We start from the raw sequence: 25597 nt of genomic DNA, 5'->3' as shown, positions 1-25597 counted from the left end.
TGTAGTGGAAGTATACTACAGTACCCTGATCACTGATAGGACAGATTTATGTAGATATACACCTTTGTGTTTAACATTACTGCATTATAGTACTGTGATCTTTGTCCTTATATATGGCTATATTAGCTATACTGATGTACGTACATATAACTGGATATGTAACTTATCTATTCATCTTATTTGTCATGTATTTGTATTGTGTACTTCCTTTTTGTAAGAAACCACACACATGATCACAGCCGCAAGAATCAATCAGTGAAAGAATAAAGTGTCTCAAACCAAACCTTAAGCTCTTTATTCCACATGCTGGGATCATTTGGCCTTCAGTGGTGTTCTGGCTGACACACCGGAGTGACCAGAGTGCTAAAGAGTGAATCGGACACACCAGTGTCATCTCTGATATCTCCACTACATTTAATCGTCCTTCAGCTTGTGGCTGCCGTTAGCTGGTCTGCTAGTTAGCCGGTTCGCTAGTCAGCTGGTGTGCTGACCAGCGAACCAGTAGGTTACAAGATGAGCTCTCTCTGTCTTGGTCATTTTGTCCTTGGGCAAAACCTAACCTACCACTACAACTGTAGCTTACCTCCACCAGTGTGTGAATGTGAGAGTGAATGAATACAGGGAGTGCAGAATTATTAGGCAAATGAGTATTTTGTCCACATCATCCTCTTCATGCATGTTGTCTGACTCCAAGCTGTATAGGCTCGAAAGCCTACTACCAATTAAGCATATTAGGTGATGTGCATCTCTGTAATGAGAAGGGGTGTGGTCTAATGACATCAACACCCTATATCAGGTGTGCATAATTATTAGGTAACGTCCTTTCCTTTGGCAAAATGGGTCAAAAGAAGGACTTCACAGGCTCAGAAAAGTCAAAAATAGTGAGATATCTTGCAGAGGGATGCAGCAGTCTCAAAATTGCAAAGCTTCTGAAGCGTGATCATCGAACAATCAAGCGTTTCATTCAAAATAGTCAACAGGGTCGCAAGAAGCGTGTGGAAAAACCAAGGCACAAAATAATTCAATTCAATTCAATTCAATTTTATTTATATAGCGCCAAATCACAACAAAAGTCGCCTCAAGGCGCTTCATAGATACAGAGAAAAACCCAACAATCATATGACCCCCTATGAGCAAGCACTTTGGCGACAGTGGGAAGGAAAAACTCCCTTTTAACAGGAAGAAACCTCCGGCAGAACCAGGCTCAGGGAGGGGCGGCCATCTGCTGCGACCGGTTGGGGTGAGAGAAGGAAGACAGGATAAAGACATGCTGTGGAAGAGAGACAGAGGTTAATAACAGATATGATTCAATGCAGAGAGGTCTATTAATACATAGTGAGTGAGAAAGGTGACTGGAAAGGAAAAACTCAATGCATCATGGGAATCCCCCGGCAGCCTACATCTATTGCAGCATAACAAAGGGAGGATTCAGGGTCACCTGGTCCAGCCCTAACTATATGCTTTAGAAAAAAGGAAAGTTTTAAGCCTAATCTTAAAAGTAGAGATAGTGTCTGTTTCCCGAATCCAAACTGGAAGCTGGTTCCACAGAAGAGGGGCCTGAAAACTGAAGGCTCTCCCTCCCATTCTACTTTTAAATACTCTAGGAACAACAAGTAGGCCTGCAGAGCGAGAGCGGAGCGCTCTAATAGGGTGATATGGTACTACAAGGTCATTAAGATAAGATGGGGCCTGATTATTTAAGACCTTGTATGTGAGGAGCAGGATTTTGAATTCAATTCTGGATTTAACAGGAAGCCAATGAAGGGAAGCCAAAACAGGAGAAATATGCTCTCTCTTTCTAGTCCCTGTCAGGACTCTTGCTGCAGCATTTTGGATTAGCTGAAGGCTTTTCAGTGAGTTTTTTGGACATCCTGATAATAATGAATTACAGTAGTCCAGCCTGGAAGTAATAAATGCATGAACTAGTTTTTCAGCGTCACTCTGAGACAGGATATTTCTAATTTTAGAGATGTTGCGCAAATGGAAGAAAGCAGTCTTACATATTTGTTTAATATGTGCGTTGAAGGACATGTCCTGGTCAAAAATGACTCCAAGGTTCCTCACCGCGTTACTGGAGGCCAAGGTAATGCCATCCAGAGTAAGAATCTGATTAGATACCATATTTCTAAGATTTTCAGGGCCGAGTACAATAACCTCAGTTTTATCTGAATTAAGAAGCAGAAAGTTAGCGGCCATCCAGGTCTTTATGTCTTTAAGACATTCCTGCAGTTTAACTAATTGGTGTGTGTTATCTGGCTTCATGGACAGATAGAGCTGGGTGTCATCTGCATAGCAGTGAAAATGTATGCTATGTCTTCTAATGATACTGCCTAAGGGAAGCATGTATAATGTAAACAGAATTGGTCCTAGCACTGAACCCTGTGGAACTCCATAATTAACCTCAGTGTGTGAAGAGGACTCTCCATTTACATGCACGAATTGGAGTCTATTGGATAGATATGATACAAACCACTGCAGCGCAGTACTTGTAATACCTACAGCATGTTCTAATCGCTCTAATAGGATATTATGATCAACAGTATCGAACGCTGCACTGAGGTCTAGCAGGACAAGCACAGAGATGAGTCCACTGTCAGAGGCCATAAGAAGATCATTTGTAACCTTCACTAAAGCTGTTTCTGTGCTGTGCTGAGCTCTGAAACCTGACTGAAACTCTTCAAATAAACCATTCCTCTGCAGATGATCTGTTAGCTGTTTGACAACTACTCTTTCAAGGATTTTTGATATGAAAGGAAGGTTGGAGATTGGCCTATAATTAGCTAAGACTGCTGGGTCTAGAGATGGCTTTTTGAGTAAAGGTTTAACTACAGCCAGCTTGAAGGCCTGTGGTACATAGCCGATTATTAGAGATAGGTTGATCATATTTAAGATCGAAGAATTAATTAATGGCAGGACTTCTTTGAGCAGTTTTGTAGGAATGGGGTCTAAAAGACACGTTGATGGTTTGGAGGAAGTAATTATTGAAGTTAACTCAGAAAGATCAATTGGAGAAAAAGAGTCTAACTTAATATCAATGGTACTAAGAGTAGCTGTAGATAATATTACATCTGTGGGATGATTATTGGTAATTTTTTCTCTAATGATAAAAATTTTATTTGTGAAGAAGTTCATGAAGTCATTACTAGTTAACGTTAAAGGGATGGTTGGCTCAAAAGAGCTCTGACTTTTTGTCAGCCTGGCTACAGTGCTGAAGAGAAACCTGGGGTTGTTCTTATTTTCTTCAATCAGTGATGAATAGTAAGATGTTCTGGCTTTGCGGAGGGCTTTCTTATAAAGCAGCAAACTATTTCTCCAGGCTAAATGATGATCCTCTAGATTTGTGACACGCCATTTCCTCTCCAGATTACGAGTCATCTGCTTTAGGGTACGTGTTTCAGAATTATACCACGGAGTCAGGTACTTCTGATTTGAGGCCTTAGTTTTCACAGGAGCTACAGTATCCAGAGTCGTACGTAGTGAGGAGGTGAAATTATTAACAAGATAATCGACCTCTGTTGGGGTAGCGTTCAGATAGCTGCTTTGCTCTGTGTTGGTACAGGGCATTGGAGATGATAACAGTGGGTGGATTATATTCTTAAACTTAGTTACAGTGCTTTCAGAAAGACATCTACTTTGATAAAGTCTACTCTTCACCGCTGTGTAATCAATTATTGTAAAAGTAAATGTTATCAGGAAATGATCAGACAGGAGAGGGTTTTCAGGAAACACTGTTAAATGTTCAGGTTCGATGCCATATGTTAAAACAAGATCTAGAGTGTGATTAAAGTGGTGGGTGGGTTCTTTTACATTTTGAGAGAAACCAATTGAGTCTAATAACAGATTAAATGCCATGTTGAGGCTGTCATTTTTAGCATCTACATGGATGTTAAAATCACCCACAATAATTATTTTATCTGAGCTCAGAACTAAATCAGATAAAAACTCTGAGAAATCAGACAGAAACTCTGTGTAAGGCCCAGGTGGACGATAGATGATAACAAGTAAGACTGGTTTCTGAGTTTCACAGCTGGGGTGGACAATGTTAAGCATCAGGCTTTCAAATGAATTAAAAGTCTGTCTTGGTCTTTCATTAATTAATAGGCTGGTGTGAAAAATTGCTGCCACACCGCCCCCTCGGCCTGTGCTTCGAGATTTCTGGTAGTTAGAATGGCTCGGGGGTGTTGATTCATTTAAACTAACATAATCATCCTGCTGCAACCAGGTTTCTGTAAGGCAGAGTAAATCAATTTGTTGATCAATTATTAAGTCATGTACTAACAGAGACTTGGAGGAGAGAGACCTAATATTTAATAATCCACATTTCACTGTTTTACTCTTTGGTTCAGATGTGGATACTGTATTGTTCTTTCTTTGTAATTGTTTATGTTTAAGTTGTTTGTTGCTGGTTTTTAGTTTGTTTTTTGTCTTTTTGGAAGCTGACACAGTCTCTATGGAGATGGGTTTTTGGGGGGTAGCAGGAGGAGAGAAGCTGCAGAGAGGCGTGTAAGACTGCAACTCTGCTTCCTGGTCCCAACTCTGGATAGTCATATTTTGGGGGGTTTAATAAATTTGTCCATATTTCTAGAAATGAGAGCTGCTCCATCCAAAGTGGGATGGATGCCGTCTCTCCTAACAAGACCAGGTTTCCTCCAGAAGGTTTGCCAATTATCTATGAAGCCCACATCGTTTCTGGGACACCACTCAGACAGCCAGCAATTTAAGGAGAACATGCGGCTAAACATGTCACTCCTGGTCTGATTGGGGAGGGGACCAGAGAAAACTACAGAGTCCGACATTGTTTTGGCAAAGTTGCACACCGATTCAATATTGATTTTAGTGACCTCCGATTGGCGTAACCGGGTGTCATTACTGCCGACGTGAATTATGATTTTACTGAATTTACGTTTACCCTTAGCCAGCAGTTTTAAATGTCCTTCAATGTCGCCTGCTCTGGCCCCTGGAAGACAATTGACTATGGTTGCCGGTGTCTCTAGCTTCACATGTCTGAGAACAGAATCGCCAATTACCAGAGTTTGACCCCCGGCGGGTGTGTCGCCGAGTGGGGAAAAACGGTTAGACACATGAACGGGTTGGTGGTGTACCTGGGGCTTCTGTTTAGGACTATGCTTCCTCCTCACCGTGACCCAGCCGCCCTGATTCCCCAGCTGCTTGGGACCTGCCGGGGAACAGCTAGCGGGGCCTACGCTATTTTCGGCTGCACCAGCTACAGGGGCCTGGCTAGCTGCGGGTGAATGAAGGGTGCGAAGCCGAGTCTCCAATTCAGTAATCCTGGCCTCCAGAGCTGCAAATATGCTACATTTGTTACAGATATCATTACTGCTAAAGGAGGCCGAGGAGTAACTAAACATCTGACACAATGAGCAAGAAAGTGCAGGAGGGAGAGGTGAAGTAGCCATGGTGCTAATGAGTCGGCTACGAGCTAAGCTAGGCTAGCGAGACAGTACAGAGACAGTGAGTGAATACTTTGGCTATAAATTAGGTAGTGAGTACACAGAAAGTGTGCTTCGGAGGAAGCACGTGAAGATTATACTATGAAAGAAGAATGTATTTAAAAGTTGTTAATTAAATCGCTAAGCAAATAAGCTACTCAGAAACACCACTGTGTTTGAGCAGGAACAGGAAGTGATACTCTACCACAGAGCGAGCGAACACCAAGTGACAGCGCCACCAAGAAATAACTGCCCATGAACTGAGAAAAGTCAAGCGTGCAGCTGCCAAGATGCCACTTGCCACCAGTTTGGCCATATTTCAGAGCTGCAACATCACTGGAGTGCCCAAAAGCACAAGGTGTGCAATACTCAGAGACATGGCCAAGGTAAGAAAGGCTGAAAGACGACCACCACTGAACAAGACACACAAGCTGAAACGTCAAGACTGGGCCAAGAAATATCTCAAGACTGGTTTTTCTAAGGTTTTATGGACTGATGAAATGAGAGTGAGTCTTGATGGGCCAGATGGATGGGCCCGTGGCTGGATTGGTAAAGGGAAGAGAGCTCCAGTCCCACTCAGACGCCAGCAAGGTGGAGGTGGAGTACTGGTTTGGGCTGGTATCATCAAAGATGAGCTTGTGGGGCCTTTTCGGGTTGAGGATGGAGTCAAGCTCAACTCCCAGTCCTACTGCCAGTTTCTGGAAGACACCTTCTTCAAGCAGTGGTACAGGAAGAAGTCTGCATCCTTCAAGAAAAACATGATTTTCATGCAGGACAATGCTCCATCACACGCGTCCAAGTACTCCACAGCGTGGCTGGCAAGAAAGGGTATAAAAGAAGAAAAACTAATGACATGGCCTCCTTGTTCACCTGATCTGAACCCCATTGAGAACCTGTGGTCCATCATCAAATGTGAGATTTACAAGGAGGGAAAACAGTACACCTCTCTGAACAGTGTCTGGGAGGCTGTGGTTGCTGCTGCACGCAATGTTGATGGTGAACAGATCAAAACACTGACAGAATCCATGGATGGCAGGCTTTTGAGTGTCCTTGCAAAGAAAGGTGGCTATATTGGTCGCTGATTTGTTTTTGTTTTGTTTTTGAATGTCAGAAATGTATATTTGTGAATGTGGAGATGTTATATTGGTGTCACTGGTAAAAATAAATAATTGAAATGGGTATATATTTGTTTTTTGTTAAGTTGCCTAATAATTCTGCACAGTAATAGTCACCTGCACACACAGATATCCCCCTAAAATAGCTCAAACTACAAACAAACTAAAAACTACTTCCAAAAACATTCAGCTTTGATATTAATGAGTTTTTTGGGTTCATTGAGAACATGGTTGTTGTTCAATAATAACATTATTCCTCAAAAATACAACTTGCCTAATAATTCTGCACTCCCTGTAGTGGGATTGTAAAGGGTCTTTGAGGGTCTCGAAAAGCGCTATATAAATGCAATCCATTATTATTATTAAGAGCATCTTTAGGCCTGACTGTGCTCATCCTTCCTCCAACCTCTCCTTACCAAAGATAACAACTACATCAGTATTAGCTCAATAACAATTTCTGCAATTCAATTGTGGACATTCATTTTTAAACCTTGTGTAAAACGATAAAACCTCAAAGTCTGAGCATTATTCTTTGTGCAAACAGCTCTTGCAGGTTCCCCCGGACTTAGGTTATTTTTATTATTTAATTACTTTCCTTTAAGCAGCTGTTCAGGCTACTAAACTCATCCCAGAAATAACAAGTGACACCATTAATAGTAGAGGTGGGAATCACCATACAACTCGCGATACGATATTATCACAATACTTAACGCACGATACGATATTATTGCGATTTTTTAAAATATTTTGCGATATTTAAATTCTGCACATAAAGGTAAACTTTATCAATATTCATTTTATCTAATATCAAAGTCTCACACTCAGTCTTTCTCTCATTTCAGTCAGTTTTATTGTTGACAAACTGAACGGTTTGTATTACAGTCTAGTCCAACTTAACTGAATGCAACCATCTGGTACAATTACAGCTATTCTGAACTATGCAATTTATGAAAACTATGCAGCCCCTTCAGCAACTGAAGAATTTGAAAGTAAATTTAAAAAAATATATAATTTTACATTAAATAAAAAAGTTTCAAACTTAATTAAAATTAAACATGTCTTAAATTAAAATAAGTAAACTGTCATGTTTATTGCTGCCAAAAAAAAAGTTAAACACATTTGGACAGTGAAGGAATGTCAGGATTGTTGCTCAGAAAAAGGATCAACATGCTCTGACTCCAGAGCATGTTGACTTCAGAGAAAAAATTGTTTGTAACAAAATATCGATTTCTGCTGTCCCTGTATCGATACATTATTAGCAAACAAAATATCACGATACTACACAGTATCGATTTTTTCCCCCACCCCTAATTAATAGTGGAGCTAACTTTAACAGGTGAAACTGATTTGACCTATAAGGCTACTGCAGTTACTTCTTATCAGGTTTAGTAGGGAAGACATCTGGATGAGGTAGTTAGTAGTATGTAGTTAGTACCGGGCGACTCCCCTCCCCCACATCGGCACCAGAACCCTGTATTATCTACAGGGTAAGACTGCCTGTTTTATCAAACTATGGCCATTACTACTGTGATCATTTGCAGCCCAGTGTGCCGCTCTCTCTGCTGGGATGAACCACTGGAGCTCACCCAGTCATCCCTTTCTTTCTCTCAAGAAGAAGTGAAATAAATATATTTATTATGTTACGAGTCTAATATTCTTTAAATCAAACTGTAATGAATAAATCAAGCAAGAAGATTTGGTGGCTCCACGTGTTGTAGAAGAAAAGATAAACATCTCATTTTGAGAAATCAGCCTTTAAAATTAAGTACTGTGAATAAAAAACAAACAGCGAGCCAATCAGCAGTCGCCAATATCCTCCTAATTTCATTCACAAAGAAATCAAATATATATATTATGGGCCCAAAGGAGCCTAAATCTTTAAATTAGGCAGTACATGAAGTATTTTTTTAAATAAACAAAGACATGACTATAACAACTTTTAGTAATTCAGAGTCCAATTATCCACTCAAATGTGAATAAAAGTTCACTTGACAGCTGTAAAAGTTACCTGTTTATACAATAATATAAATCACATTTCAAATGATCATCTGTGGAAAAGTTTGAATCCTGACCTGAGAGTTTCCACTGCACACTGTGAACTCTTTAGTCCAGCGGACAGAAGCTTCACTCCTGAATCCTGCAGGTCAGAGTTACTCAGGTCCAGCTCTCTCAGACTGGAGGACTGGGAGCTGAGGACTGAGGACAGAGCTTCACAGCTTCTCTCTGACAGGTTACAGCCACTCAGTCTGAAAAATAAAAGACAATCTATAAAACAAGTACTCATGTAGAGTTTGTTAATACATTTCACAACATTAAATGTTGACTTTCTATTTTTAAAGAAAACAAAGATACTAAGATACAACATCATATGTATGAACTTTAATTAATAATTCTAAAAACTAAATGTTTTCTGATCTGACCTCAGAGTATTCAGTTTACAGTTTAAACGTTGTAGTCCAGCAGACAGAAGCTTCACTCCTGAATCCTGCAGCTTTCTGAAACTCAGGTCCAGCTCTGTCAGACTAGAGGACTGCGAGCTGAGAACTGAGGACAGAGCTTCACAGTTTTCCTCTGAGAGTTCACAGATGTTAAGTCTGAAGATAAAAACATGAATAAAGATTGTTGTTAAAGTGTAATCAGGGTGCAATAGCTTATTGTCTTGTGCTGAGCAGGTTAGTAAAACTTCCGTTTAACTTTGAAATAAAATAAAAATGCTATGAAACAAGGATAACTGGATAAAGATATAAACAAAAACAAACATCAAACACATAAACAAACAGAACTAAACATAATACAAATTGATCTGACCTCAGAACATTCAGTTTGGCATGTGGACTCTCCACTGCAGCAGACAGAAGCTTTACTGCTGAAGCCTTCAGGCTGTTGGTACTCAGGTCCAGCTCTCTCAGACTACAGGACTGGGAGCTGACCACTGACAACAAATTTTCACAGCCTTCCTCTGAGACGTTACAGCTGCTCAGTCTGAGAGAGAAAGGGAAAAAACCACAACAAAAAAAACAAACAATATATGTGATCAAATTAAATTTGTTTATATGTTGAACCCTTTTTTTAAAAAATTTATTTAAACCTATGAGACTATGAGTGCTACCAGTCCAGTGCACATGATTGGTACCTTGATGGTACCTTGCTCAGGGGTACCACAAGGTAACTATTCGGTGGATTCGACCCCTGACCTTATGATCATGGGGCGACCACTCTGCCTACTGAGCTAATAATTCTGTGTACACTGTCATACAATATTAACTAAAACAATTATTTTAGAAAATTTTAGTAATTCAATAATCATGCTCATTACCTGTGTATTGTGAATAACACTGGATTTTAAACACTAGCTGTATAAAACTCTTCCTGTTAAAGGTGTGTATAAAGGAGATGAGCTGAAATGCAGACTTCATGGAGAATGTTTGCTGTCAGCATATATCAAAGACAAAGCAGAGATCCATCCAGTCTCTTCCACTAAGCCCACAGAGGGACAGACAACCACTCTCACTCACACCTGCATGAAGTTTAGATCACCAGGTAACCTAACTGCATGTCTGTGGACAGTGGGAGGAAACTGTAGAGGACCCAGAGTGAACCCACTGTAATTCTGTGATAACACTGGTTATGGAAGCCTTACAGTTACATATGGTTACTGACAAGAAACACGACCTTAGAGGCAATTTCAGTAATGAAGACCGAGTTTCTCCCTCCATACAGGATGAAAACATGACAGCACAGCAGAGATTTATATTTAAAAAGGGAGGGTGTGCACTGAAAGTGAGATACAAACTTGAACTTAAATTATGAACATCAGAAAAAGATGTAGGTGAAGTCTGGCAGGTGAAGTTTGTGCTTTAGAATAAAACAACCAAACTCCTGGAGTTGGAGACAAGTGAACAAGCTGAGGATAATAAACCTGTCAGAGGGGCTGAAGGATCAGAGCTCATGTTCTTATAGGCTGGGTCTGGATTGTCCTTTGATAAGAGATATAGACAAAAATGTGTCAGAAATACTGACACGGCCTGCTGGACTGAAAAAATATTTACTGAGTGAATGATAATCATTTAATTCACTATTTTTATGTTTTTTAACTGTTCTTTGAACTCAGCATTTCTGATTTATTTCCCATGGTTTTAAGATTTTTATCGATTATAAGATTTTAAGCAATGAGTTCATGTTTACTTACAGAGCTTTATTGGAGGCTTTGACCACTGGCAGCATTCTCAGAAGAGCCTCCTCTGAAGCAGAATATTTCTTAAAGTCAAACTCATCCAGATCTTCTTCTGATGACAGTAACATGAAGGTCAGAGCTGAGCACTGAGCAGGAGACAGTTTACCTGTGGAGAGACTTCCTGAAGTCCTGTATTGTTGGATCTCCTCCACTAGAGAACGATCATCCAGTTCATTCAGACAGTGGATCAGATTGATGCTTTTCTCTGCAGACAGATTCTCACTGAGCTTCTTCTTGATGTACTGGACTGTTTCCTGATTGGTCTGTGAGCTACTTCCTGTTTGTGTCATCAGACCTCGTAGGAGAGTCTGATTGGTCTGCAGTGAAAGACCCAGGAGGAAGCGGAGGAACAAGTCCAGGTGTCCATTTGGACTCTGTAAGGCCTTGTTCACAGCACTCTGGTGAAGAGATTCTTTTTGGTTTAAAAAGCTAAAACTCTTGGAGGTTATTTGTTTCTGTTCAAGAAGATTTTTTCCAGAGTTGATGAAGGTCAGATGGACATGAAGAGCAGCCAGAAACTCCTGAACACTCAGATGGATGAAGCAGAACACCTTGTCCTGGTACAGTCCTCTCTCCTCTTTAAAGATCTGTGTGAACACTCCTGAGTACACTGAGGCTGCTCTGATATCGATGCCACACTCTGTCAGGTCTGATTCATAGAAGATCAGGTTTCCTTTCTGCAGCTGATCAAAAGCCAGTTTTCCCAGAGACTCCATCATCTTCCTGCTCTCTGGACTCCAGTGTGGATCTGTCTCAGCTCCTCCATCATACTTGACCTTCTTCACTTTGGCCTGAACCACCAGGAAGTGGATGTACATCTCAGTCAGGGTGTTGGGCAGCTGTCCTCCCTCTCTGGTTTCCAGCACATCCTCCAGAACTGTAGCAGTGATCCAGCAGAAGACTGGGATGTGACACATGATGTGGAGGCTTCGTGATGTCTTGATGTGGGAGATGATCCTGCTGGCCTGCTCCTCATCTCTGAATCTCTTCCTGAAGTACTCCTCCTTCTGTGGGTCAGTGAACCCTCTGACCTCTGTCACCATGCCAACACAGTCAGGAGGGATCTGATTGGCTGCTGCAGGTCGTGTGGTTATCCAGAGGCGAGCAGAGGGAAGCAGTTTCCCCCTGATGAGGTTTATCAGCAGCACATCCACTGAGGTGGACTTTCTAGGGTCAGTTAGGATTGTAGTTTTGTGGAAGTCCAGAGGAAGTCGACACTCATCCAGACCATCAAAGATGAACACAACCTGGAAGTCTTCAAAGCTGCAGATTCCTGCTTCTTTGGTTTCAGTAAAGAAGTGATGAACAAGTCCCACCAAGCTGAACTTTTCCTCTTTCAGCACATTCAGCTCTCTGAAAGTGAATGGAAATATGAACTGGATGTCCTGGTTGGCTTTGTCTTCAGCCCAGTCCAGGCTGTATTTCTGTGTTAAGACTGTTTTCCCAATGCCAGCCACTCCCTTTGTCAGCACTGTTCTGATTGGTTCATCTCTTCCAGGTGAGGCTTTAAAGATGTCTTCTTGTCTGATGGTTGTTTCTGGTCTGTCTGGTTTCCTGGATGCTGTTTCAATCTGTCTGACCTCATGTTCATCATTGACCTCTGCAGTCCCTCCCTCTGTGATGTAGAGCTCTGTGTAGATCTGATTCAGGAGGGTTGGGTTTCCTGCTTTAGCGATGCCCTCAAACACACACTGGAACTTCTTCTTCAGCTTAGACTTAAGGTTACGATGACAAACAGCAGCTGGAAGTTCTGAATAATAATAATAAAAATACAACTTTAACAATCATATTTTACAAAATGCTGATGACAATTTCTGACCCACTGAGAAATGACTGAACACACTGGTGTCACAAGTGTCTCATTTATCCAGCAGCTTAAATCTTTAGATAAATCCTCTTACGTCTCTGCAGACGGTCAGCCAGCTCCTCCTGCTTCATTCTCCTCAGGAAGTCCACTGTGATCTTCACAAATGCCTCTCTGCTGTTTCTCCTCTGCTCATCATCCTCCCTCTGAAACTCCAAGCACTGGGGCTTATTTGGATTCAGAGCCTTCTGGATCTTCTTCAGCTCGTTCTTCACAAACGTGATGATGTTGTCCTCCAGCAGCTGGAACAGAATATTTATGAATGACCCACCACTCTGAACTTTAGTCCACACAACATCCACTTCTTTACCATCAAGGGGCATATCATCCGCGAACTCTTTACCAATTATAGGTTTGACTTTATCTGATTAACTGAGACTTTGTCCACAACTCCACGATCCCAAAACGTTGATTCTGTTCATATGAATGCAGCGATTTCAGTGGGAGAAACATTTCACTGGTGTTCAGAGCTGAACTACCAACAGGTTGATGATCAAAGCCAGAAACTTGGAGATGTTTCAGGTGACTGAGTTGATCGTACAGACAGCTGGTCTTAAAGGTTCACTCTGTTTACACATACAGATCAGTATTTAAGGTTTGACTCTCATCATCCACTGGAGCACAAACTGGGCGTCATCAGGACGCTACAACACAGAACAAACACCATCCCCACAGACACAGCAGCCAGCGAAGCAGAAGAACTTCACATCAAGAAGGTCCTGAGTAAATGTGAACGCTGGTTTGAGGGCGGAGTCAAGGAGGCCATTTATGTGAAAAGGAAAGACCATCTCTGAATGGAGGAGGGGCCTAAGGGTACAACTGTCACCATCTTACATGCTGTGATTGCAGCCATTCCCCAGCTCTCTGTGAACTGGACTCATGACCATTGATCAACAACCATTGATCAATGGTCCTGACAATATGCGTACCAATGATCAATGAACTGACCTCCCAGCCCATTGTTCCTTCAGTGGGCTGGTTTCAGTCATACAAATGTCCTGTTTATGAGATTGAAACCTGCAGTCAGCTGAGACTGAAGAAGTCACCTGATGATGATGAAACGTTTCTCCCACTGAAAACATCCAGATGAACAGAATCAAGCTTTTTGGGATTTACGTACCTGGATGATTGAGCATCAAGACACAACTCTGTGACTTTTCTCAGATGAATCAATCCTCTCCTCCAGCTTTGTTTACATCTACCAGCCCTGTGGCGCTGCCCAGGGAAATAATCTATGTGAGAGGTGGAAAGTCATACAGGTGTCTGCTCCTGCCTTCAGTTATTTTATCTACTGTGTGTCAACTGGCTGAACCTCCTCCAACTGTCTACTGTCTCCCTAAACTCAACAATGACTTAGTGATCTATCCATTCTCTGACCAAACACATCCTGCTGCAGGAGGTTAACATAGCAGCCAATGATGATCCCACTCACTGTGAACAACACATTTGGACCTGATTTGCTGCTCTGGTTTACACGTGAACTTCCACTGCTGCTGTCACCAACTTGAGAGGCTCTACAGAAAAACTGGACTTGTCCATAAAAATCATAAACTACATTACAAGGACAGCATTGCTCAATCAACTCTAATTACTACTGACATGTTATCTCTTCTAACTAACACTCAAACTTGCTGCTTTCAGTGAGAAGTCAAATGTCTGAATATGAGCTGGAAGCCGCTGAGAGTCCTCCTCCTTCCCGTGGGGTTTACTTTCTCTACTACTTTCAATATAAACACACCCCTTTCATGCACCTGCAGAGGGCCACCAGCAGATGGAGCTGTCTTAAACAAATCCACTTGGATAGTTAGCTGTAGATGATTTTCTCAGTATGATTGTAGGACTTTGAGTTATTCTTCAGATTTATTTAAACTCCTATATTGTGCACAAGTGTTGAGCGACCCATAATTTCTCTGTACTTTTCATAAGAGCAGCCAGACTTTCAGCTAGTTTTTGTTTTTTAAGAGATCAAAGTTATTGAAGAAACAGTTATTCAGCTTCATTCCCACTGATCTCGACTACAAACTGTTTCACTTTGGTTTCTGTTTAAAGCCTCGATGTTTAAAACGTTTCCCTGTGATCACATTTGCACCGTCTGATTTCAAAGTTTGTTTTCTTTTGGTCGTTTAGTCCACAGAGTCCTTGGTGTTCTGAAAGGGACCTATAAATAAATGCATTATTATTAATAATAAAGTAGTTGTCGTACATGTACAGACCATAAATATGGAGTCCAGCTGTGTTTGATGCTGCTGGGCAGACTGACCACTGGGAACCTCTGAGCTCTGCTGGTCCACTCTGTGGAGGAACCATGAAGGATTAGATCAACACAGGATAAAGATCCAGGAGTTTCTGCTCAAATAACTTCATCTGAATCAAGTCTGTCAAGTTTTAAACTCTCAGATTGTGAACATATCAGTAATTTTCAGTCTGTTTTCATGGACGTCCTTTCAGTGGTGATGTCAGGGATGATTTTGAAGAAGCTCATCAAACTGAACCATCAGCAGATCACTGCTCCAAAACCAGAACATGATCCGAGTCTCCCTCCACCACCAGAACACCAGCTTTACTAACGTGGTAGATCAGTGTAGTACAGATCAATAACTGATGAGTCATTTGATCAAAATCACTGAGTGCTTCACGTCTGACCCTCTGATGCTTCTGTAGACATTTTGCATATTTAATGAATGTCTGACAGTTTTACATTCATTCTATGAACACAGTGGAAATGTTGTGTTATAGTCTCCATGTTGTTTCCAGCATCATAAATTCTTAAGTTCAGAAAATTAGATTCTTTCTTCACAGCTGAAAAACAACAACATTTATTCTCTATTGAAATCTGCATCGTCCACTCCAAAGGTCACAATCTGAAGGTAACATCTGGTTTTGTTCCCTGTGGTTAACTCTGAGCATCAGTATGGTGGGATTTATCCACTACATCCACACCACTGTGGTTCAGTGTTGTCCTGATGGAGTAACAGCAGCCAGTATGATCCAGGCTTTAGCTGCTGGGTCTCTGTGTGACCTCTCAGACTGTTTAACAGATCAGACACAAAGAGAATCAGAGCAGCTCTGTTCTTTAAAGACAAACATGAACCCACTCAGGTCACACTTTCCCCACAGATATGAGCATCACTGTCCTCAAACAGCAAATGACCAAGTCGAACATTTGGATCTTTTCTCTTTCATTGTTTTCTTTTTAATGAATCTTTGTAACAATCTGAGGATGTTTCAGGTCATATTTATCCAGGAAACACAAACATGTAAAGGAGTCATCACAGCTCTCTGACCTCGTTGCTCCAGGTTCACCACTGAAGTGTGGATTTAGCTCTTTGGACCCGTCACTCCTCACAGACGGACAGCTGGACCCTGCAGACTGTGACCTCTGACCTCTGCAGACACAAACATGATTGAAGCAGCTGTGATCACACAGACTGCAGATAATGCAGCTGTTTCCTGTCAGTAACATCCTCTTAGATTAGAGTTCAGCTTTTTACAGGAAAACTGGACAAAACTGATTTTTGTTACAAACTCATTTTCATTTCCTCTCAGCTCACAAACACAGTCAGACAATCAACCAGAGTCAACACTGATTATAATGTCAGTGCAGAATTATTTCTGTTACTCAGTGAGTTCAGCTCTCTGACCTCGTTGCTCCAGGTTCACCACTGAAGGCTGGATTTAGACCTTTGGACCGGTCACTCCTCACAGACGGACAGCTGGACCCTGCAGACTCTGCTCTGTCCTCCTCTTCCTCCATCATCGTCTTCAGTCAGTCTGAGAGGTAAACCACAAACACTCAGTGAGTTCACATTAACAGGAGGAACTGAGTTACAGTCGCTGACCTCTGACCTGTCATGTGACCATGAAACCAGGTCAATATATCTGTAGGTTCAGTCATCCAGGTCATGTGATCTAAGGAGCTTGGAGAGAAAAGAGACGTCTTTAAGTTTCTGGAAGACGTTTCATCTGAGAAGCTTCTTCAGCTCTAAAACCAAACGGTGGAGAGTCCCAGATATTTAAACCTGAGAGGGAAAGAAAGCATGTCGCTGACCCACCACTGATGTTATTTCAAGGAGGAAACTGAGAGCCTTTGCACCAGGAGCACAAACATCAGCTCCAGCAATGATCCACTGATGTGTTTTTATTCCATGTATGAATGTTGTTATTGACAGAGATGACGTTTGTGTGTCAGTGATGCAGTGACTGTTGTTGTTACCTGTACAGGCTGGTTAGACTCTATGAAACAGATCATACAGATCTCTGCATGTTAGAAGAGACTATTAAAGGTCATGAATGAGACAAAGGCAGGGAGGCGTCCTTTACAGCTAAACAGCAGAGTGAGAGAACAGCCAGCACCTCTACATTTATCACATTATACAGCACATGTATGATACTGACAGGGATGAGAAGAATTTAGTGATTCTGATCCCATCATTGATATTACTTATTGATTCTCAGTAGCTCTGCTCTGACAGTCACCACCATCACTGAGCAGCATATCAAAGACATTTGTGCACATTAACTGCATGTTGTGGCTCAAATGTTTGTGCATGTTGGAGGCATTTCCTCTTTGTTGTGATCAGTGTTGGTCATTACTCAAAACAGTCATTATTACACATATTACACAGAACACTTTGATTAAAAGTAATGGAGTACGTTACTTCATTACTCCTCATAACATTACTTTGATGTTAAAATGAACAAATGAGCATGTAACAACATAAAGCTGAGGTACAGCCCCACACACCAACACAGATCCTGATGAGGTCACGTGATGTTTCTCTGAGTGTTTATGAACACAAATCAAAGATGAAACAGCACAAAGACACTTCAAAGTGATTCTACTGTAGAAACATGAACAGGTAGAAACCTGCAGCCTGACTGCTCATCACTTTGTTACCTGTTCAAGTTCAGCAGCAGCAGCTCACTTTATCACGGTGCTGGTCTGGGGTCAGTGTTTACTCAGCTTTAACCTCACTCTGGGTTCTTGGCTAGCCTAGCTTTAGCTTAGTGTTAGCATGCTGTGTGCTAGCTTAGCGTCAGAGCTCTGCAGGTGTCTCGTGTGTAAATATTAATCACAGTGACAGTAAAGGAGGTAAAGGGCTGTGACGTCATCACGTACGCTGCGTCCTCTGTGGGCTCTGAGTGAACTCAAAGTACAAACTACAAGTACACAAACACGAACGTAGCTCAGAGTGGCGGACACACTCGGCCTCGTTGGTCCAGCTGTGAGTCCGTTACCGTGAACTATGGAGCGGCAGATTTGTGCTGAACTAAGCTGCACACAGCTGATGTTAGCCAGGAAACATTACACACTGACTTTAATGGAGAGACCGGAAATACAAACACACACAGTTTGTTGTGTGAAGAAATCAAACACGAGCTGAACAAACAGTAAAGTTCCTAAAGACAAACTGTTAAAGGAGGAAACAAAGCAAACTTACAGTTTCTTCACACACCAACAACAAGCTCCACTCCACACCTGGACACTAAACACGGACACACAGGTGAGCTGCTTCCTGGAAGGAGGCGGGGCTCCACCTGAAACTCAGCACAGGTGGGAGGGGCTCAGCTCTGTGTGTGCTGATGTGTTAACTTTAAAAATATGCCGTCTGACTGCTCAGACTGAGTCAGAGTAAAGTTCACATGCTGACGTGTGGAGACATTTAGTATTTAGTATTTAGTATTTATTTATTTATTGTCATTGTCAAGAACAATGAAATTGCGTTTGGGGCTTCCATACAACCCAAAAAAAAAGAAGAAAATAATAAATACCCCTTAAAACCCAAGTGTACATATTTAACCCAGTGTGACTCCAATGCAATAAGACAATCCTTAGCAATAATGTTCGTAGAAATTCAGACAAAGACCTGAGAAACATGACAAAATACAACAATGCAACCCATTCAATATTATTGTACTGTGAGATATGATATCAGATATGATAGTTATCTATTTAAGAAAGAGGGGGGGGGGGGGCAGGAGGGGGAAGAGAATAAAGATATGATGCACCAATGCAGACCAGTTCATTGCTATTAAGAAGTTGGATATGGTTATTGTCCGTGAGAGGGGGGCAGAGAGTTCAGGAGCCTCACAGCCTGTGGATACAGGCTGTTGGCCAGTCTGGATGTTCTGGCCTGTATAGACCTGTACCTTCTCCCTGAGGGCAGCAGATGGAAAAGGTGGCGCGCAGGGTGATGTTGGTCCCGCAGGATACTGTGCACCCTCCTCAGACAGCGAGTGGGGAAGATGTTACTGATCTCTGGCAGACTTGTTCCAATAATTCTGCCAGCTTCTTTCACCACCCGCTGGAGTGCTTGCTGATCGGCCTTGGTGCAGCTGGGGAACCACACTAGAAATCCATACGTCAGAACGCTGCTGATGGCACAGTTGTAGAAGTTCAACATCAGAGATCTGGGAATGTGTGCGCTCCGCAGTCTCCTCAGGTAGTAGAGGCGCTGTTGGGCCTTCCGTGCAACTGAGGTGATATGGTTGCCCCAGGACAGGTCCTCGGTCACAGTTACCCCCAAGAATTTAAAACTGCTCACCCTCTCCACCGCCTCACTGCCAATGAAGAGAGGCAGATGGTTGTTATGACCCCTCTTCCGGAAATCTACAATGATCTCCTTGGTCTTTTTGGTGTTTAAGACCAAGTTATTGTCGTGGCACCATGACTCTAGTTGTTGCACCTCTGTCCTATAGTTTGTCTCATCATTGTTGGATATAAGTCCGAGCACTGTAGTGTCATCTGCAAACTTAACAATGAGATTGGACGCGCAGGAGGAAATACAGTCATGGGTGAAGAGAGTGTATAGCAGAGGGCTCAGAACACACCCCTGAGGGGCACCGGTGTTGACCACAAGGGTGGAAGAGGTGTTCTTACCCACTCTGACACTCTGTCTACGGTTAGTGAGGAAGTCCACAATCCAGTTGCACAGAGAGGAGTTAAGTCCCAGTTGGTGGAGTTTGGGATGGAGTTTGTATGGCCGGATGGTATTAAAAGCCGAGCTGTAGTCTACAAAGAGGAGCCGTGCATAGGTGTTCCTGTGTTCCAAGTGCTTCAGTAATGTGTGCAGCACTGTGGCGATCGCATCCTCGGTTGACCGGTTCTCCCTGTATGCAAACTGCTGCGAGTCCAGGGATGGTGGAAAAGCAGCTCTGATGAAACCTTGTTGTAGCTGCAGGTGTGAACACACTGATCCCAGATCAGCTCTGCTGTATTTGTAACATGAACATTTCTGCTGCAAAGCTTCAAATGTTCAGCATGTTTCTCTGTTTCCAGTCTATAGATCCAGTCACACTTTCTACCTTCACCTGTGCAGTAAAGACTGAGAGCAGAGCTGATGTGTTCATGTCAAACACTGGCTCAGGTCAGACTCCTTCATCCTTCTCCAGCGTGAGGCCGCCCTCAGACCCACAGGAGCTCTGACCTTTGACCTCCTGACCCTAACCATTTTAGTCTTGTTGCATCTGCAAATCCATCCAAACTGTAGCCGAGCAAAAGAAGCTGGAAGTTGTTCTATGAATGATGTTGTTGAAGGAGCTTGGAAAGAAAAGCGTCTGGACTTCTTTAAGTTGCTTGAAGAGGGACATGGACGTCTTAACGCCCACTTACATCCTGGGACATTTGATCACAGGAAATCACATGATGGGGTGGGGCTAGATCTCACAATGGGTTCACCCAAAACCTTGGCTGATTGAGACCCACACCCGTTCTCACACCGTGGCTCGTGTGATTAGGTAGAGGATCAACAGGGGCTCCGTGTCCCTGAATTTAAACTGAATCTAAACACACCGTGCACAATGCCAAGTTAGATAATGGTTAAAAGAACAAGATAAGAATAAATAAAAAGATAAAATAAGGATAAGAAATAACTTAAAAAAATAAAATAAAAAGATAAATAACTGCAAATAAGTACAAATAAGTAACTGAAGACACGTGTGGTCTGCAGATGTCGATGTACATGGATGTACATGGAGTTTAATGTGCAAAATGAACTTAGTGTGCAAAGTGACCTGATGTGCAAACTGCAGTTTGAGGTCGGTCAGCTGTTCAGGAGTCTGATAGCAGTGGGGAAGATGGAGTTGTTGAGTCTGGATGTTCTACATTTCACACTTCTGAACCTTCGTCTCGAGGGCAGAGGTGTGTCTCTGCTCTGGACTCTGTGATGGTAGCTGCTCTGCAGAGAGGGCAGCGGGGTCCTGATGATCTTCTCCACAGTTGTTATCACTCTCTGCAGGCGTTTGCGGTTTGCAGTAGTGCTGCCGTACCATGCAGTGATGCAGCTGTCAGGCTGCTCTCCACAGTGCAGCTGTAGAACCTGCTGAGGATCTTGGCCAACATACCAAATTTCCTCAGCCTCCTCAGGAAATACAGCAGCTGCTGAGCCTTCTTGAGCAGCTGTGTGAGTTTGAGTCCCTCACTGACTCAAACTCCTTCAGTGACACTTGCAGCCTTGCAGATTAGTTTGCTGATCCTGATGCATCTCTGGAGCTGATGCTGTCCCCCAGCAGACAACAACAACATAGATGCTCTCACTAGTCCACTTTACCCTCTAATCACATCTCTGACATCTGCAGGTTGCTCCATAGAGACTCTTGTGCAACGCCAGGTGTTTGTGTTTGTCTGTAGGTACACATTAGATATGACCATAGACGCACACACACAAGTGAACACAGCAGCACAGATGGTTTCCACCTGCTTCCCTCTTTCTTCACACAACTGTGAGGATGATGAAGAGGTTTCAGGACGAGGTGGTCAGCAAGCACAGGATAAAGCAGGGCCATGAAACTCTCTGGTGCAGCAGATGTTTAATCAGACTCAGCTTTAGGCTTCTTTTCCCACCTGGCAGCAAAGTAACAGCTTCACTAATGTGAACAGTCACAATGTTAAACGTTTCTATATCTTCATATATTTTTATCTGTTGATGCTGCAGAATAAAGTCTGTTAACAGAGTGCAGGATGTGTAGAGCAGGTCCAGCTCTCCCTTTACTGTGTCCACTTTCATCAGCCCCTGTGAAGTGACACAGAGTGCATGTGTGTCTGTCAGCTGTTGTTTGTTGTGAAGGATGGAACAAATGAACACACACTTTTAGAGAAATCTGAAAAAGCAACACGTGCTTGGGCTCCTTCTGTGCTCGTCTTCATTAATGCTGATCTTTCTTTCCTGTTTGTTCTTTGGCACAAGCTTCAGTCTTTTCTCCCAGGGCTCCTTCACACTTAGAAACACACCTACATTCATTTATACACAAACATCATGAAACAAAGGCTTTGTAAAAGAGGACATGAGATCCTCTCTGAACAGCACATTCATATCAAACACAGGACTGAACAGGATATACTGAGTCTGTGCTGTTTTCATTGTTACTTGCTGAGTATTTTTCCAGTGTTTGAAATGTGACTCAAGTCTGATTCTTCTACTGTGTGTGAACTCTAAGCAGCTGCATTAAACAGCTGCTTTTCAAACCAGGCTCAATCCTATGACTCTGTGAATGTAAACTTTTGTCACCTGCATGAATAACAATCCTTGATCTAGTCAGGACTGCAGTGCTCCTGTGATCCCAGCTTATAGATGGAGGCTAGCATGAGAGGCTCAGCAGCTAAAGCAGCACACCTGGGTCTCCCAGCCTATTAAAAGCAGCCCTTTGCTTCACCTGCTTCACTAAACATTATTATTATTATTTAAGCAGAGTGGTGTGATTGATGTAGGCATTGCTGTGTGACAGGAGGACTTTTCTTGAAACAGCTCGTGTGACGTGAGCTGACGTAAAAACAGTGATGTTAGCTTGATTCTCTTGGCTAAAACTATTTTAAAAAGAGGGTCAATCATGCAAATCTGCCAATAGAAGCCAAAGTTACAGCCCCTCAGAGTTTAAAGAGAAAAGGCCCGTTTCCAACACTCGGTTGTGCAAAGGGAAACAGGCCCACAGTGCCTGAGTGTGTGGGTAATTCTTCAAATAATATTCAAAAGCAAACATTTTTAAGCATGTAAATAAAATTCAATCATTTCTGCTCTTCAATACCTAAGAAATGAAAACTGGCAGATGGTCCCAAAATGTGAAACGCCTGGCTATCTGTGCATTTAGTGCTGCAAGTTTTCACTGTTTACCTTCAGAAGCATAAATCTCTGCACAGATAATGTTCATATGTGGATTCCTGGTTTTCTGCAGTTAATTGTGACCCAAAGCGTATTTTTAAAGTGGTTCCAGGCAATAAAGTCTAAAAATAAATACATCTACTTCCTTTTTCTGTGTTCCAGCCTCAGTGACTCTGACACAGTGCTGTAATATTTACACCTCTGATGAAAACAGAGTTTGTAGTTGCAGAGAAATACTCGACTCATTTTGGGCATTTACGAGCAGGAACCTCAGAAAGCCCCTCGCTGCTTCACTGGTTAAGAAGCAAAGCAAACATTAGTTCACAGTGATGTTAATTAAGGCCCAAAGTTTAGGAACGAACGTCAGCACTTCACTAATGAATGTAATGCTGATTCATGTGCTTGTTTTGTAATGTGCATGTTGTGCGTTGCTATTTCCCATATTCTTTGGCACTGATAGATGAAGAGTCTCAGGCAGGACCGAGGCTGCCAGCTGCTGACAGTGAGCAGGGAGAGAGCAGCAGAAGCTGGGCAAGAGCAGGGCACCTTCAGCCCCCTTCATCAGTCAGAAATCATTTGGGTGTCTGTGTGAAATGTCTGATTTTTAAAATCTTTTTGTAGACATATTTATTAAATGTTTAACAATTATATAGAAGAAAGACAATGTAAAGAACAAAACATGACAAAACAAAAATGAGTTGAAGTTATGAACTGTTTCTGAGAGACAAATAACACCAGGATCCTTTTTGTGTAGCTGACAGCTGGTAACTGTGCAGGGGCGGGTCTAGCAAAGTGTTGCCAGGGGGGCAGGTAGGGCATTAACAGGGAGAGGGGGGCACAAAGAAATACTTTTCTTTCTTATTCTCATTTAAAATGCTTTTAATAAATAATTATCTGAATCTTACAACAAACGTTTCCATCTGATGTAAAATGTATAGAAATCCATTATTGTACATAGTCATTTTTTAGGGTCCCATCATAATTTCTTCAGAAGTAAGTACTGCATATGATGCCAGTGTTTCCCACATTTTCTAGATTCTGCACCAGTACTGTGTGTAAAATGCATCAAAAAGTCCGTTTGATTCTTTCTCAGCTGTCTTTCTGTCTCCTTTCACTTTTTAAAGGTTGCCATGTTAGAAAACATATTTTGCCCTGCCGTGCTGTTTATTGATGTGGCAAATGAAAGGTTTATGAAAACATATCTAAATCTGTCATCAGTAATCAGCAATGATCATGTCTCACCTCTAGTCTCTGTCTTAATGTCAGGTTTCCACCGTGTGTTGTAGATGTTCAGGAGGTTAACTCGACCAACAGTCTACTTCCTGTTTAGAATACCAGGACAGGGAGGATGGTGCAGGTTTAAGTTTATTAGACTGATGCATGTATACCAACAAGACAGCGTCCATCACTGTGACAACAGCGTTTGTTTTCATTCAAAGGCTTCATGGTTTTTCCTTTAATACCTGGGGGGCCGGTCTCCAGTCAAAATGCCCGGGACCATTTTTTGTCCCAGTCCAGCCCTGGTGTCAGATCTGCATGCAGTGTCAATGAGACGATCAACAACAGATCAGACAAAACACTCAGGCGGACACTCCTCTGTAGAAGGAAACATGGAAAGTGTGAGGTAATCAGTGCACAACATCACTTTGTATTTCAGGCTGTTTTTATATAGAACTTCAGCACCAATGTAAAAGTTCTGGTTTGAGGAAGATGAAGAACATTTTCAGGAAGGATGCCGTCTGCAAGCAGAGCTGCTTGAACCTCAGCGCTGAGGTCCAGACTACTTCCTGTGAAGCCACGTGATGTAAATCTGCTGCTGTAACTTCACAGTTTACTGAAGCTAAATGCAACGTTACCATATAATCTGTTTTCAACAAAGGTTTCACTCCGTCCGGTGTTGATGGAATGATTCAGGCCGTACTCGTCAGGCTTCCCGTCGACCACACGCATTTCAGTCACAAACCCCGTGACTGACAACAAGGGAAACAGCAGAAGAAAAGATGTGAAAAATACTGGATGATGATGATGGAGGATTAACCGCGGTGGCTAAACTGTTTCCTGTCTTTGTGGGCGTACTCACAGGGAAGTTTCCAGGCACGTCAGTCTTGGTGGCTAAAGTCTCCATTTTCCAACATGTATCGCTACAGGTGCAAAGACACAACATTAATCATCAGTGTAAATATTTTAATGCTGTCCAAACGGTGTTTGCTTTGTCTGTCCTCTCGCGCTCACAGAGGAAACGAGGACGCCACCTTCAACCCATCTTCAGTTGGCTCAACCATGGCCGGACTTCCTGTTGGCTTTGTGACAGCAAACCACTTGAAATGAGAGCAAACTGCAGTCAAGCACCACTTACAGCAACCTGTGGACACGCAAATGGAAAGCACTGAGAATCATACAGAAGCATAAGAGCTGTTTATTGTAACACGTGTGTGTGTGTGTGTGTGTGTGTGTGTGTGTGTGTGTGTGTGTGTGTGTGTGTGTGTGTGTGTGTGTGTGTGTGTGTGTGTGTGTGCACATTAATAACACACTGATGTATGTTAGTTTGATTTATGTTATATCTGAGAAAACAACTGCAGAATTTTACATCAAAGTTTCCAAAGCTGATGTTTTGTTGTTCACTCTGTTTTATATTCATATAGTTTGTTGTTTTTAAATCAGTGGACAAAATAAATATTATCACACAAAATCCAGGGTGAAACATAACCAAATAACCTAAATGGTGAAGTCATTATAGAAGTACATGTTGCAAAGGTCAGCCTCCTGTATAGACTGCTAAACTGTCTGGGGGGGCCCTGCCTGTCCTCGTTGGATAAGCTCCACCCCTTTTCCATAAGACG

At 42.3% G+C, this 25597-nt stretch overlaps 1 protein-coding gene and 1 long non-coding RNA gene across 2 annotated transcripts in view; both read right to left on the bottom strand.

Annotated features, from left to right (window-relative positions):
• LOC309704927 (protein NLRC3-like) overlaps positions 1 to 18231 on the bottom strand; it is a 28455-nt gene extending 10224 nt beyond the window's left edge. Inside the window, exons 1-8 of the mRNA XM_082530440.1 lie at positions 18105 to 18231; positions 16305 to 16434; positions 14877 to 14955; positions 12701 to 12905; positions 10755 to 12549; positions 9374 to 9547; positions 8986 to 9159; positions 8638 to 8811 (exon numbers count right to left, since the gene is read on the bottom strand). Of these exons, the coding sequence (XP_082386566.1) occupies positions 8638 to 8811; positions 8986 to 9159; positions 9374 to 9547; positions 10755 to 12549; positions 12701 to 12905; positions 14877 to 14955; positions 16305 to 16420 (2717 nt within the window). The 5' untranslated portion in view covers positions 16421 to 16434; positions 18105 to 18231. The remainder of the gene's footprint in view (positions 1 to 8637; positions 8812 to 8985; positions 9160 to 9373; positions 9548 to 10754; positions 12550 to 12700; positions 12906 to 14876; positions 14956 to 16304; positions 16435 to 18104) is intronic.
• Positions 18232 to 24416: 6185 nt separating this feature from the next.
• Positions 24417 to 25266, bottom strand: LOC309705045. The gene is made up of 3 exons (XR_014276454.1): positions 24990 to 25266; positions 24838 to 24898; positions 24417 to 24727 (listed from the first exon to the last, which is right to left on the bottom strand). It is a non-coding gene; the product is annotated as an uncharacterized lncRNA (long non-coding RNA).
• Between the last annotated feature and the right edge of the window lie 331 nt (positions 25267 to 25597).

Source organism: Aulonocara stuartgranti (assembly GCF_965226115.1).
Source record: "Aulonocara stuartgranti genome assembly, chromosome: 4".
NCBI lineage: Eukaryota > Metazoa > Chordata > Actinopteri > Cichliformes > Cichlidae > Aulonocara > Aulonocara stuartgranti.
This window is presented reverse-complemented; position numbering and strand designations above follow the sequence as displayed.